Source organism: Anopheles arabiensis, chromosome 3 (assembly GCF_016920715.1).
Source record: "Anopheles arabiensis isolate DONGOLA chromosome 3, AaraD3, whole genome shotgun sequence".
Taxonomy (NCBI): domain Eukaryota; kingdom Metazoa; phylum Arthropoda; class Insecta; order Diptera; family Culicidae; genus Anopheles; species Anopheles arabiensis.
The window spans coordinates 86,675,059-86,688,637 of NC_053518.1; the positions used below are offsets into that span (position 1 = coordinate 86,675,059).

The following is a 13,579-nucleotide window of genomic DNA, read 5'->3' on the forward strand; positions in this document are numbered from 1 at the left end:
AAAAGGAATGTTGTACGACAGATTCTAGAGCACTGCCTAAGATGTACAATAACGGGTTTCCTGTTGGAGCTTGTACACACCAACGCTCGAGCAGTGTATCAGTGCCTACTACGATTTGATCTAGTTCTGAATATGACGTCTCAGTCTGACGTAAGCCAGCCCTCCGCCACCGTCCAGGTGGGATACACTCTTTACTTCAGAACCGCAGTACTAGAAGCAGAATCATTTATTTCTCGATTTGTTTCTCCAACTGCTCTGCCTCCTTTCAAACCGTTGTCATTCAGGTGGTCGCGCATGTACTTGAATAAATTATGCCGAACCAGATCGCTGATCCAGATCAACTTCTTAGAGGAGGTGGGTTGTTTTAAACTGTGATCTAAAAGAAAAATATTGTTATGCGATTTGACTCCCTGCATTCGGTTTGAGTTAATCGAGTGTTAATGGACCATTTGTTAGCCCCACGGTTGAGGGCGCGTATGGATCTAACAGTGTGCGCCACCGCGGCGTTGCCATCCCCTTGGGCAAACGGCGTGGCAAGCGTGGTTGGGCGCTACCACCTCCTCCCAGTGATTGATTCGAAGAGTTAGTACAATTGTTTTGCCAAATGCCCGGGGCCAGGCAAAGCCCCGTGCGTGTAAAGCGTTTCGATTTTCTGTCTCTCTTTCTCCCTCTCAATACTCCATTACGGGCTACTACTACACTATACGACCTTGCGCGTTGTCTATCGCAACCTCGCGGCACCTGACCGCGGTCTTGCGCGAGACGCATGTTGGCACGCAAAGCGATAGACATGGGGCAAAGACAAAAGCGGCCCGAGTGTTGTTTGAGAGAGAAAAACAACAACAACAAAAAGCAACAATCTCGAAGTGTTGCTTTGCAAGACGTGTGCCTTTGGGAGTCGCTCGAACCTGTTCATTCCAATTCCAACCCGACCTTTGTTTGGTGCCACAACACACATCTCCAGCTAGTCATACACACACACACACACAATCGATACGGCTGCTAATCAAAGTGGACAAACGCTGAAGCGAATACCGCACACGCTCACCGCCGCAGCAGCTATCCCGGAAGAGGCAACGTGCGACGAAACGCGCGCAAACAAATGGCGGATACGCAGCATTCCCAGGCAAACCGGGAGCAAGCTCTCAGCTATTTGTCTTTATCAGCGTTGCGTGCACGTAACCTTCGGAATCCCATTACATCTCCACACCAGGGCGGGGTGCACTAATGCACGGTGGCGGCACGGCAACACAGGCAAGCAAAGTGCAAAGCAGGTGCAACTGCTCCGGAATTCAGACCCTCTCCCGGCGGTTGGGCCCACCCAAACAAGAAGAGGGGGGGGGGAGGTAGAGTGTGAAAGCGAAATGGTGTTATCGATGCAAATTTTGCACATTGCGCGTTCGCATCGTGCGGAACAAAACTTTTGCGAGCTCGCGCGCGCACACGCTCGCTCGTACGCAATGGCTGCGAAAAACAAAAACATCTTCCAATCCAGTGGTGGTGGTGTTGGTGAGCCATCGAGGTCAATTAGCGAACCGGGGCTGACTGGCTGGCTGGCTGGGCCCGGGGGATTATGTAAACACGAGAAATGCGCGATTCACTGTTACGGAGCGCACCCGAAAGGAAATGAGTTCACGAGTGCCACGCTCATGGGTGGGAAAGCCAAGGGAAGGTGAGGGAGGGTGAGGTGGTGGTGGTGGGTTGTAGGGGGTGTATTCTGCTACTGTTTTGTTGATTTTGCGCATTACAGGTTGCTAGGCAGCCGAGACTGATACGCTACTATGGATAACAAAACGAACGACTTCAATCACGAAACAAGACACGAACCCCAGAATCAGCTCTTTCGAAACATTTGTCGATTTTCCTATGTTTGCGGTGCTGTTTCGCTTGATTATAATAAGTCTTTTTCATGCTTTTGAATTAGAAATAGTTTGTTGCTTGCTTGTAAACAGAAGATGCAGTAGCTTATTTTGCATTCCAATGTTGTTACACTTTTACAAAGTTGGTTATAAAACACGGCTCAAACCGGTAGTTTGACAAGCTGATAAAGTGACCCAGTAGCTCGACGTGCAGCGTGACATAACAAACTAAACCACCCATTGGGTAATGATTATGCCCGGTACACGGCCATACAAAGGTGCATGCGCACCACGTGTCGCAAAAACAATCCTTACATTATATGAGCGCAGCAAAAACCGAAATCACTTTGCACACACAACTTTGCCCCCTACCGCCAGCTAGTTAAAGGATAAATTAATCTTCTTCTTGCCGTGTGGGAGCAAAGCCCCGGGAGCGGTTCCGCACTGGGCCGTGTAGTCGCATGCGTCTAGCGAATCTAATAACAGCACACAAATGGCAAGCGCCGGTGGCGTCCGCATAACGATGTCGATGTCGCACGAAAAGGGAGCTCATTAAATATGTCCACTAAGGTAACAGCAAGTGCATACATTCCACGCCATTGCCTTGTGGGCTAAGTGACTCTGGCTGTGACAGATTACGTGACGGTGGAATTTGGGTGAAAATAACAGCATTTGTCATCAAATTGCAAACAAATATGTCCTATTGAAACATTCACAGAGATAAACAACAAAACTTTCAATACACTTTCAAGGTGGTCTTAAGCATCCAAAGACATGTGCTTATTTTCACACAAAGCCAAGATGTCTTCTCGCAAGCAGCGAGCATATATTTATTCCAAAATGTCCCAAGCCGTTGACGAAATCTTTCCAGGCACTACGCAGCCTTCGATTTGGTTGTGGCTCGGGCCGTAGTAACCTAGACCCAGACCTAGCCAAGTCTCGGCCCGCGACCGAACCCACCCAGACGTACCGGTTTTGCTGGATGTCCTTCTCACCAGCTCACCAGGCTTGTTGCTATCCTTCAAGTGGATCTAAATTTGGTTACAATCTCCTGGCAAGTACCGCCGCGCGCATGTGCACACGTACTTGCGCGCAGTGCGCACACAAGAATAAAGCCGGACCGGGTTGCAATTGGGTAGCTTGGGGAGCTTTCACGCCGTCCGCTATAAATAACTCAAAATGTCAATACTTGTTCCACTTTTTTATTAAATTAAAAGATGGAGAATTTATAGTCCAACCAATAGGCACCTAGCTTGTCTCTAAATTGATTTTTGGTATGTAAATCCATTTATGTTCGCCATCCAATATACTTCTGCTAACATCTTCTTTAGCTGAATTTCATTCAGTGCTGCTTTTTTCCACTAACCCCTCCGGTGTGGGGAAACATTCTCGGATAGCAGCCACTAATCAGACTTTGCGTCCCCGAAAATCTCCTCGATCGTCGGCTAATCCGACACGAAAATGTTTCATTTTGTCAGCCGGCATTATCCCCCTGCTAAATACGCCGTGCGATGACCGTGCGTCGTGACTGGCGCATCATCGTCACGCGTCTCACTGACGTAAGACTTCCGCTACCGCTGCCGCCGCCACAGTGTCCGTAGTGGTAGTAGCAATCAATTACTGCCGTCTCGGTGATGGCTGCCGTCCGACATAATCCGGTGACGTTTGGGCTGAATGAAGGTGTGCCTCTGTGTGTGTGTGCCGTGTTGATAACAACTGTGGCCCGTCCCCGTAGCCACCATGTGACAAATGTTGGCGAGCATTGTGTGACATCTTAATCCTGTGAGGCTCGAGGCTCCGATCTCCGATCTCCGATCCACACGCGGTACCCCCTCGGCGGACAGATAACATCTACTCACACAGGGCTGTGGGCAGTGTACAGTAGCTTGGTAACACGAAACCTTCAACCACGGGTGAGGCAGAGGGTGCGGAACACTGGGCGTATAATTGTGGGAAAAACGGAAAACCAATCAACCGTTTCGGTTGCAGGTCTGTGTTTAAGATTACTCAATCCGAAGCGCAGGCAAGTTGTAGAGGAAATAGAAGAAAGAAAAAAATACACTTTGCTCCGCTGGTACAAAATCAAATCAAAAAGACTATCCCGGGGACTATCACCCATTGCAACAAAAAAGCAAAAAAAAGGGTTGGTATCGTGCCACCCGTTGTCACGGAGCCTCTTTGTATTTATCGTCGAAATAGAATCATTAATTGGCCACCGTTACGAGATGGATTACGGAGCTGCAGCACTATCGAGTGAGCCCGAGTCCGAATATGGTGGGTAAATTCACCCAACGGACTGCGCGTAAATATGTCCCAGCAAAAGCCTCAGCGCGTAGTGACGATGCGTAAAGGTAAAGGTTTTGGATTTTATCACGATCACGGTGGTGGTTCATGTAACCGAGCGAAACGAATGAGGTGCAATTTGTTTGTTTGTTTACTCCGCTGTCTTTTTTTGTTTCATTTCGCTACGCAGTCACCATTTTTTGGACATTAAATTATGCCTGGCCGGTGATAAGAAGGTAACAAATCGAGCTGAAATGTATGAAAAGGCTTCCTTAAATGGAACCAAGAGGGAGAGAGCGAGAGAAAAAAACCCATTACCCTGGCTGTCTGTGACGGTTTTTACTGCTTGTTCCACTTTCATCCGGCCGAAAAGGGAATTGAATTTCAGTGTTGTTGTTACTTTTTCAATTACTTTCGTCTGAGTGACTAGGTCAAATCTGCGCAAAAAAAAGCGAAATCATTCCCAATTTCTGCAAACGCCTTATGTAATGTTCATTTTGCTGGAAGGTGCGTTCGTGCGGATGTCTGTTCCGTGTTCAATCGCTGCAGAGTTTGCAGTGTTTTTGCTACGTGCAACGGTGATTACGTGGTTTAATTTGGATTTGAATACAATATTTTTGCACCTTGTTTAACCTTTTATTTTTGGTGTTTTATCTTTGTACTAAAACTACCCTCCTTTTGTCTCCATTGCTTGTTCGGGGCACATTCCTATGACTCAGCGCATAATTATGCGCCCGAAATAGTTTACAAGGCATCACGATGGCAAAGCGTGTGAATCTTCTTTCATCAATCTCACCGACATTAGCGTGTCTCTCGAGGCAAAATTTGTCTTCTTATCATCTAGTAAAGCTGCCCCCTCTTAAAAAAAAAACATGTTTCAAACCGCCTTTTAGTACTGCCAGCTTGAGTCGTCTATCAGACGTCTTCTCCAAACAAAAAAACTTCTCCGATCGGATCCAATTTCAACCGTTTAAGCACAAACCCGTTCCGGTACTCCCAGGGCACACCACCAGTGCCCGGAAAGAGACGTCCCAACCTGTTGCCGCCGATAAACCACTCGGCAAAAAACCCGTCCCCATGTATCGGTGTCGATGATAAAGGAAATAACAACAGCAACAAAACAACCGTCCTGCCGATGACATTTGATCTTTTCGCCACCGCCGTCCGGGCTAACACACTACCAACAGCACCACACAAAGGCGCGGGAATGGTTCATCCCCCGTCGGGCTGCGTCGGGTGTTCGAATGGTTTTCGATGTAAGATAATACTTTACCCGATGATGACAATTATCATAAAATTTAGCATTAGTAATATTGATCAGGCAAATCGCTTCCACACATACTCGGCTGGACGGCTGGAGCAAATGGGGAATGGCTGGAGGGAAGTCAGAACGATTGGCGTCAAACAGCGTTGACAGCTGTCAGAAGAGTGGAGGTTGCCATCATACATGGCCTGCTGGATGAAACAATTCTTTCGAGGCGTGTTGGGAGGAATTTTAACGGAAATTTTACAACTCCAACCAAAGCTTCAATGTTTAAAATCTTAAACTCAAAGCTCCCGTGTGAGCTCCTTTCCCACCCAAAACCACGAATCAAACGGTGGCGGTGGTGTTGGTGAAAAGCGTACAATTGAAATTGGTAGTTCGCTTCCGCTCGAGCGGATGTGAAAGGAAAACGTTACGATCGACCAGCCCTTGCAGGTAGGAAGTGTGGCCCAACACGAACGAAAACGGCACGAACTTGCTGGAATCGCATGTAACAATGGAGCTCACTCGGTGACGTAGTAATGAAAACAAAACCTTTGCAATGCACCAACCCAACGCTGCAACATTTTTGCCCCATAACCTTCAGCTGGTTCTAGCGGGAGAGAGAGAGAGAGAAAAACTACTGGAAAAATAGACACCACATTGTGGTTAGATTGAAAAGGGAGCCATTTTTTCTCAGTAGCTCCGTAGAAAACGTGGCGACCTTATGCGCCCGTCCCCTAAAAACACCCGACACTTCCTAAAGCGCCAAACTGTGTCACACGAGTTCCACGAGCTTTTCTTGTAAACTAAGAACTTTATTGGTGTGGCTACAATTAGCACTTCCTCTTCCCCGTTCTTTGCATACAAACCAACCCCGAACGCTGTACGTGGAAACTAAACACGTACAGCTTTGTCGATCGTGACTAATGCTGACCGTCCCGGCGCGGATACTTACGTCTGGCATTGCGGCACTGTAGGTACATAGTAACGTCCATGACGCTGCAAGGTAAAGTCCAAGCCGCATCATTTTGTGACCTGGAACGGCGATCTGCAAGAAAAAAAGAAGGAAGGAGAAAATGAACAAATGTTAGCAGCTTTCGGAGAAAAAAAGCAACTCTACGCCTGCGGGCTTCGAGTCATGAACATATTGCTGAACATTATGTAAACAGTTATAACTGTCGCGTCTAGAATGTCGCGAAATACACCAGAACCAGAACCGATGCAGATACACGGTGTGTGATCAAGCAACGACAAAAAAGCAACGACACATTTTCGACTGAGTTTTTCTCTCTGTTCCTCGCTGTCTGTCTTTCAAGTCAACCGGCGATGGTTCGTTCCGCTCCCGCATCACATATATTAGCCGGCGGTCGAAAATGTTAATGAATGAAAATGGACAGACAACACATTTAGTTCGCGAACGATTCTATATTTAACATTCAGATCGACCCGTTATGATAAGATCGGTGAAATATAGGTGTACATTTGTAAAGCGTGGAGGCAAATTTCAAACAAAAGTTGGAGCGATGAAAAGAAGAACCCCCCGCCCAAACAGGTTGCAAATCGTACATTCTAGAATTGGTGAGAGTCGACACACTCCAGTAAGTAATGATCGATTGTTGTGACAAGTGTTGCGAAAATTCTGCTTCTGTGAAGTTGATATTTCTGTGCTCCAGAAGTTCTCCCTGCGCTACACCAGACGGTGAGTCATCACCCGGTACAGGAACACCGGGATAGCATGCTGTTACATCGATCGATGTTGTTTGCTGGAGCATAACCGGTTACTTTGGCTGCGTCGCCAAACCGAGAAGTTGTGTCTTTCGAAGTGAAATGGATGTCTCCGCTCCCCTCCGAAGTTCAGTGTGAATCTCAGTGCCTCATCTTCAGGCGAGATTTGAGCTCTTCTTGATCTTCTTTTTCGAGCAAAAGATCAGCATCATTAGAGAAGCTCTACACACACACAGCTCTTGAGAACTATCACGCCACACAGCATCTTCGCTCCGAAAATAAACCAATACACGCAAGCGGTAGGAACCTATAAAGGAACCATAAAATTTTGCATATTCTCTTCCCAGTCGTCTGGGGGTTTGCCTCCACTCGCTTCCCACTCACGCACAGTTGATCGACCCGATGCTGTTGATCCACGGCAAGCGTCGGGTGGCCGAGTACACCTGCTCAACGGGCTGCTGGTATCTCCCCGAATTTCCTGAAGCGGTGGATCCTCCCAGAGATCCTCCAAAAAATCTGCAACAATCCCGTCCCAGCTGTGAGCTGTTGCAGCGGACAGGGAGAAACCCATTCCACCACCACTAAAGGGGACCATCACTGGACAACCATCAACAAACAACACAACGGAAGAAAAGAAACTTGTTTTAATTTATCCCTCCGCTCAGAATTGTATATATGCAAACTGTCGTGCGACTTTTCGGCGTTTGTCCTGTGTTCGCGAAACGGCGAACACGTCTCGAGCGCATTTTTCTTGCAGCGTTCTTCCACTGCTTCTATTAAACATTTTGTTCAAGTTCCTCGTTTTCCTTTTCCCCGCTCTTTTTTTTTCTTCTCCTTACACCACTTCGGTCACTTCTGGTTGCTTAATTTCATTCATTTTCACGTCTTCTGGGCGGGATCGTGGACTGGGAACTCGTTTTTTTGTCTTCCTTTCGAAGACACTGATTTTGATTATGAACAACCTGTTCCTGATCCCTAAAGATCTTGCCTTTTCTCTCTCTCTCTCTCTCTCTCTCTCTCTCTCTTTCTCTCTCTCTTTCTCTCTCTATCTCTCTTTTCATCCCCCGTGGCGAAGGAGGGTGTTTTGTTGCCCGGGAAAGACAAACAGAGCGGGTCAGAAGTTATGATATTTCAAGTGCCAATTGACACACGCGGCAACCTTTTCCCGACTAATGCTCCCCCCACCCCTGGGGGAACCCACGGGCCAATTAAAAAAGGGTGGTATACAGTCGGGGTAATGTCACGAGGAGAAAAAAAAACAAAACGAATCTTGCCGGTCGCATCCGAACACCTGTTCGAAAGAAATGGAAACATTACGACCTGGAAACCTGGTCCGGCGTGTTCTCCAGGGGCGCTGTAGGGGAATAAAGTAATGCAATTAATGACCCTGGCTGGAATTTATATCACCGGCTCATCTGCATCACCAGTCTGATGTCATATATTTTCATATGAATTACCATTACGAACGAAAAATCGATTAAAAAGCTCATCTTTGCTTCTTTCTTTTGCTCGCTTGAGCGCACGACTCCTCATCGAACTTCAAAGTTGTATTTTTTATACCAAAAAAACGAACACGCTCGTCATAGGGCAGGCGGGAGGAGCGTGCGTTTAAGACCATTCGTTACCACTCAATAACACACCTATTACGCCCGATCGATATCAATCATGCCCCGAAATTAACGTCCCACCGCCAAAAGTGGCCCGAGGATATGCCGCGAAAGCGGGTCATCATCATCTTGATGCTGCCTGGGCGACCTCGACCAGAAGACCGGTTGTGACGAGGCTGAGATGACAGATGCTGCGAACCGTTAATTACCGGCTTTCGGTGCGAATTAAACGATGTTGCGGGGGGAGGGGGGTAAGTAGAAAAAACCCCATCGTCACCACCAATTATGCTCATCATTCAGCATCATCAAGCACCGCCACCACCACCACAGTGGACAAAAAAGTCACACGAGAAGGTCGTCCCAGGGAAGCAAGACCTTACCCAAAACGTGTCCGCAGATCGTAGGCATTACATCTTGCCTGAAGTATGACGTGTCGGACATTGTGCCGGCAGGTTAACAGTGATCACAACACCATGTCCAAAGCAACTCCGTGTGTCTCTGTGCGTGTATGGTTGGGTTGTTTGTCCCGAAGCAGTAAGCAAACGGTAGGCACCAGGCACCACCTCCCAATTATAGGGGACGCCTTTGGTTGATTTGCATTTGCGGCAAAGCGCCCCCAAAGACTCCCAAAATTGGGACATAAATTTGACAACGACATTTAATTAAGGCTGCGCGCGAGCGGGTTTTTGTTTTTCTGGCTTCCCAATTTTTTTCCCTAAAAACGAAATCGATTCTCGATTCTCCGAAAATCAGCTCGCACTTCACGCAAAACGTGTCATGCGTCCGCTGGCGGCTGGTACACCCAAAGCCTTATCTGCTGGAAGTTAATTAATAGTGAGTGATTTTACGACACACCTTCGACTTGGTTGGTGGGGTAGGCTTCAGTTGTTCAGGGCAAGTATCGTTCACATTTATCGTGATTTATGATGGTAGAAGGTGTGTGGAGGAGTTTGGTGGTCGATCGGTCCTGCTGCTGCTGCTTGCTAGACAAAAACCGTCCCCAAAAGAGGAATGCTGGTGCTCGCCGTTTATTTCTTCGTTCAGAATTCTGTCGGAAATCGAAACATTCTTTTGCGCCGTGATCGCCGTGGACAGGCAGAAACTGAACGAAACGAACGGGCTCAAGCTAGTCTTCCAAGTTTCATTGCCCCCATTGGGTTTGAGTTTGAACCGGTGTTGAACTTCAACGTCGAATGCCGTGTCCACGACCGGGGCACGATGACTTCCCCTTTCGAAATAACTGTACTGTCGTGCCCGGGCGACGGTGTCGTACTCATTGGAGATCTTAACACCAGGTAGATCGGACGACTCCACACCCTTTTTCATCTTCTAGAGCGACTCTTGGCCTAATGGCGGGCGCCCCTCCGGTCACGTCACGAAAGTGAAGTTGCTCTAGTTTATTGACTCTCTCGCGTGGCTCTAGTTTATTTCTACCCCCGTAACAACAATGAGGACAGACACAAACTCACCGCGCGCCACCACATCATCATGGTCACCGGTTTGTTTCGCCGTTGTTTCCTTCCCCTGTTTGCTTGCAGGCACGTACCCGTAGCGGCCTCACACCTTGAAGCGGCCAGTCCAACTCCAGTGAAGCAAAAAAAGAACAACGAACGAGTCAGCCAGCTTGGAAAGGAAGAACCTTGACGTCTGCCGGTCTGACACGCTGGGAATGAGTCGTCCGCACGAACGGATCACGATCGCGGAAGGGAAAACTGTCCTACCCATACCGCTGTTACGTCAGGCACAATCATGAGGTGAGTAATTGCTGTAAAATTCCTGCTTTAGCAGCAACGTTTATAGCTCCCCAGAAATGGGCGCTGCAACGACTTTTCACGGAACTCACCAAGAACCCCCTTTTCCCCTGGTGGACCTAACGCGATGACGCGCCGCTGGACGCAAAGCACACAGACACCAGCAAAGCCCCATAATCCCGCACGCAGTGTTTGGACTGGTTGCGGTCTAACGACCCGCGAGAAACAAACATTCTCAACGGCAATCGTTTCGATCAAACTCCCATTCTCCTCGGCCCGGGAGGACCCGCTGATAAAGACTAATGTACCTCCTAAGCGGATTAGCGCTCGCTTTATGGCCATTTCGGGTGAAACTGCTACACATCACCGCGTAGCGAAGAGGATCACAGGTTCTTACAAGGGGGGAGAGTATAGCTCAACGTAAGAGGTGAGTTATGGTTTATAACTTCTTTAAGCCAGGCGCGCTCGTCCGTGGGGCCGACGACATTCGGGCTTTACCTTTTTATTTGCCTCTTTTATGGTGCTCGTTTCGGAATAACCATCAGGGCGCGGTGGGAAACGCCCTGGCTGTGGAAAACGCTACACCGTTCAAGGAAAAGAAGGTGTGGTACTGTCTGCTACACCACTGCAAAAGAACTGTCTTAAGTTACGATCGCGTTATCAAACGGCCAAGTATTTGCGAACGATGCTGAGCACCTGCCGCCAGACCCAAACAGTGAAGCCACTCGGAGAACATAACAAGTGATCTCATAAAACTCCGTTCTCGGAGTTAGATTTACTACCGGAACTCGATCACATACTTACGGGGGGCCGTAAAACTGTTTCAATTTTATTACACCACTGTTTTACATAAGAACCATATCTAAATTCACAATTCGATTCTGAAGCGCCTAGACGGCTCCACATTTACAAGAAGTTCAATCAAAGTAGGCCCGTGCTGGAATGTGCTCTGCTTCCATGGCAGCAGCATGTATCGGCTCAGATGATTTATGAAGCGCATAAAAAAAAACGTCGCTGGCGCTAACGTTAAAGAACGGCCTCCTTACACCAACCTCCAGGCAGTATTTAATGTGATAATAAATTTCAAACTCTAAGCACCCGTTTCTGTACTAAAAACCGTCATACCTTGCGACATGTTGTGATCAAGTTGTCGCGTCCGACACCCCGCAAGTAGCGCTTTAATTTAACGCACCAAACTACCAAGCAAGTCCGCCTGCTGCCCCGCCGATTAATTCGTTCGTTATCTATTGAGACACCGGGACAGCGGCAAGACTGGATCCTTCGATTGGTTCCACCATTTCCCTATCACCGCGTGGTCGGTCTGTCCACGCATGTTGTTTGCCAATACTTTTCCCGCATCTCATCGGGTGGCCGTGCGTGTGATCGAATGACCTGCATCAAATGCGAACGATCAAGCGCTCTCTACGAAAGTTGGGGCGAAAAATTAGGTTATAGGCAAAATTTATAGACCTGCTCTCCCGGCAGCACAGTAGCCGGCCAAGACGGGCTCGGTGATGGCGATCAACACGGTGGCGCAATAGAAAGGCGAATCGCGTACATATGTCAACACCGTTTCGATGCAGGTCGCGTTGAGGACCGGCTTCTTTCAATTTTTTATTTTGTGGAGGAATCTTACGCAATAGCGAGTGATCGAGTTGGGTTGAGTGTGTGTGTGCATGTTTTGTGCTGGTTGGTGATAGTGCACGGTGAAGGTATTTCGGGTGGTCCAACGCGCTAGACGCACGATATCAGGTCTAAGGGCACTCCCCGAAAGACTTTTTAACGCCTCACACGAAGTATCTGCTCCAACGAAATCTTCCAACAAGTACATCTAATTAAGTAAATTCAGATACGCGGAACTTCCCATCATCTTCCCAACGGCCCAAGGTACTGTGTTCCTCTTTTCATGATCTACTTGCTACAAGCCACTTGTTTGATTTCCCTTTTTTTTTTTACTGCAACGCGCACTATCATCATTATCGCACAATTGTACACATTATTAGCGGTGGTGGTGTGGCAGTGTAGCGTCTTCCTAGGCAGACGCTTAGCTGATGCACGCCACCGATAGAGCCATCCGAGCAGCAGCAACGGAAAGCGAGAGTGATTTCACCTTCAAGCGTGCAGCGTGCGCGTGCTGCATAGGGCGAAAAAACCGGCTTCAAACCGTCGTGATGAGGCTGGTTGGCTTGGGTGTTTGGTGAGATGACCAATGTTGCAGCAGGCGACCCACAGGCACAGTGGGTGAGTTAGAACAAAAGGATGGGAATAAACGAATTATGCTTAAATATTATTTTTAAAGAAAAAATTTGCCAAGGATTAAATCAGCCATCGCCATGCTACATGTGTTGAGGTTTAAATCAGATATTACATCGTACACTATTCATCATTATCATTTTGTCAACTATTCTATTAAATACGAGTCCATTCCATAATAGAAGTATCTACTGATATGTTATCAATCCACGCAGATACTCTGAAATGAGTAAAATATCATCATTTTATCTAAAACTTAAACTACCTTTGGACTATTATATCGTGAAAATCCCATGGTGCCGATTGATATATTGTATCGGTGTGATTAGTTTCCCTCTAAGTTGGACAGGAGATGAGATCCACACGCAATCAAAATGGGAAGATCATTACAAACTCACGCCTTTGGCAAAGGTTTAATGACTTTCTTTTCCCGCCGAGTGTCTTGAGTCGATTGATCGGTCAGCTATAATCGCTAATGTATTTGTTTAAGAGCAGCTAAATCCATAACACTGCACAGCCAGTTTCAGACCCAACTTTACACGAAGACCACACAAACGCCAGATAAAACTGTGGCTAAAAATAAACCACACTAGATCCAACACTCGACCGTCTCTCTTAATGCGCTACGTGTGTGGATAGAGACTTCTCCAAGCGAACTCGTTTCTGTTATCCGTTCCAAGGCAGATTAGGGAGTTTTTTTAGGGGGAATTAGAATGAATGAATCAAAAATTGTTCCAACCACAATCAAACCGGCCATTCTTCATCACCAGGGCCAACGATTTGCCACCGCCGTTGCGTATCGAGAGCAGATCTATCCGACAATTCTTATACTCTTATGCTGATCAAGCGTCTTCC

General features: G+C 47.5%; 1 protein-coding gene across 13 annotated transcripts in view; it reads right to left on the minus strand.

The window, feature by feature from the left end:
• LOC120900863 (A disintegrin and metalloproteinase with thrombospondin motifs 1) overlaps positions 1 to 13,579 on the minus strand; it is a 94,620-nt gene that overhangs the window by 62,784 nt on the left and 18,257 nt on the right. For all 13 annotated transcript variants that reach the window (XR_005739250.1, XR_005739249.1, XM_040308413.1 and 10 more), the window contains exon 3: positions 6,344 to 6,436. Coding sequence is in view for 11 of the 13 variants with exons in the window: in XM_040308413.1 (XP_040164347.1) it covers positions 6,344 to 6,415 (72 nt within the window). In the remaining 2 variants the exon portion in view is untranslated. The remainder of the gene's footprint in view (positions 1 to 6,343; positions 6,437 to 13,579) is intronic.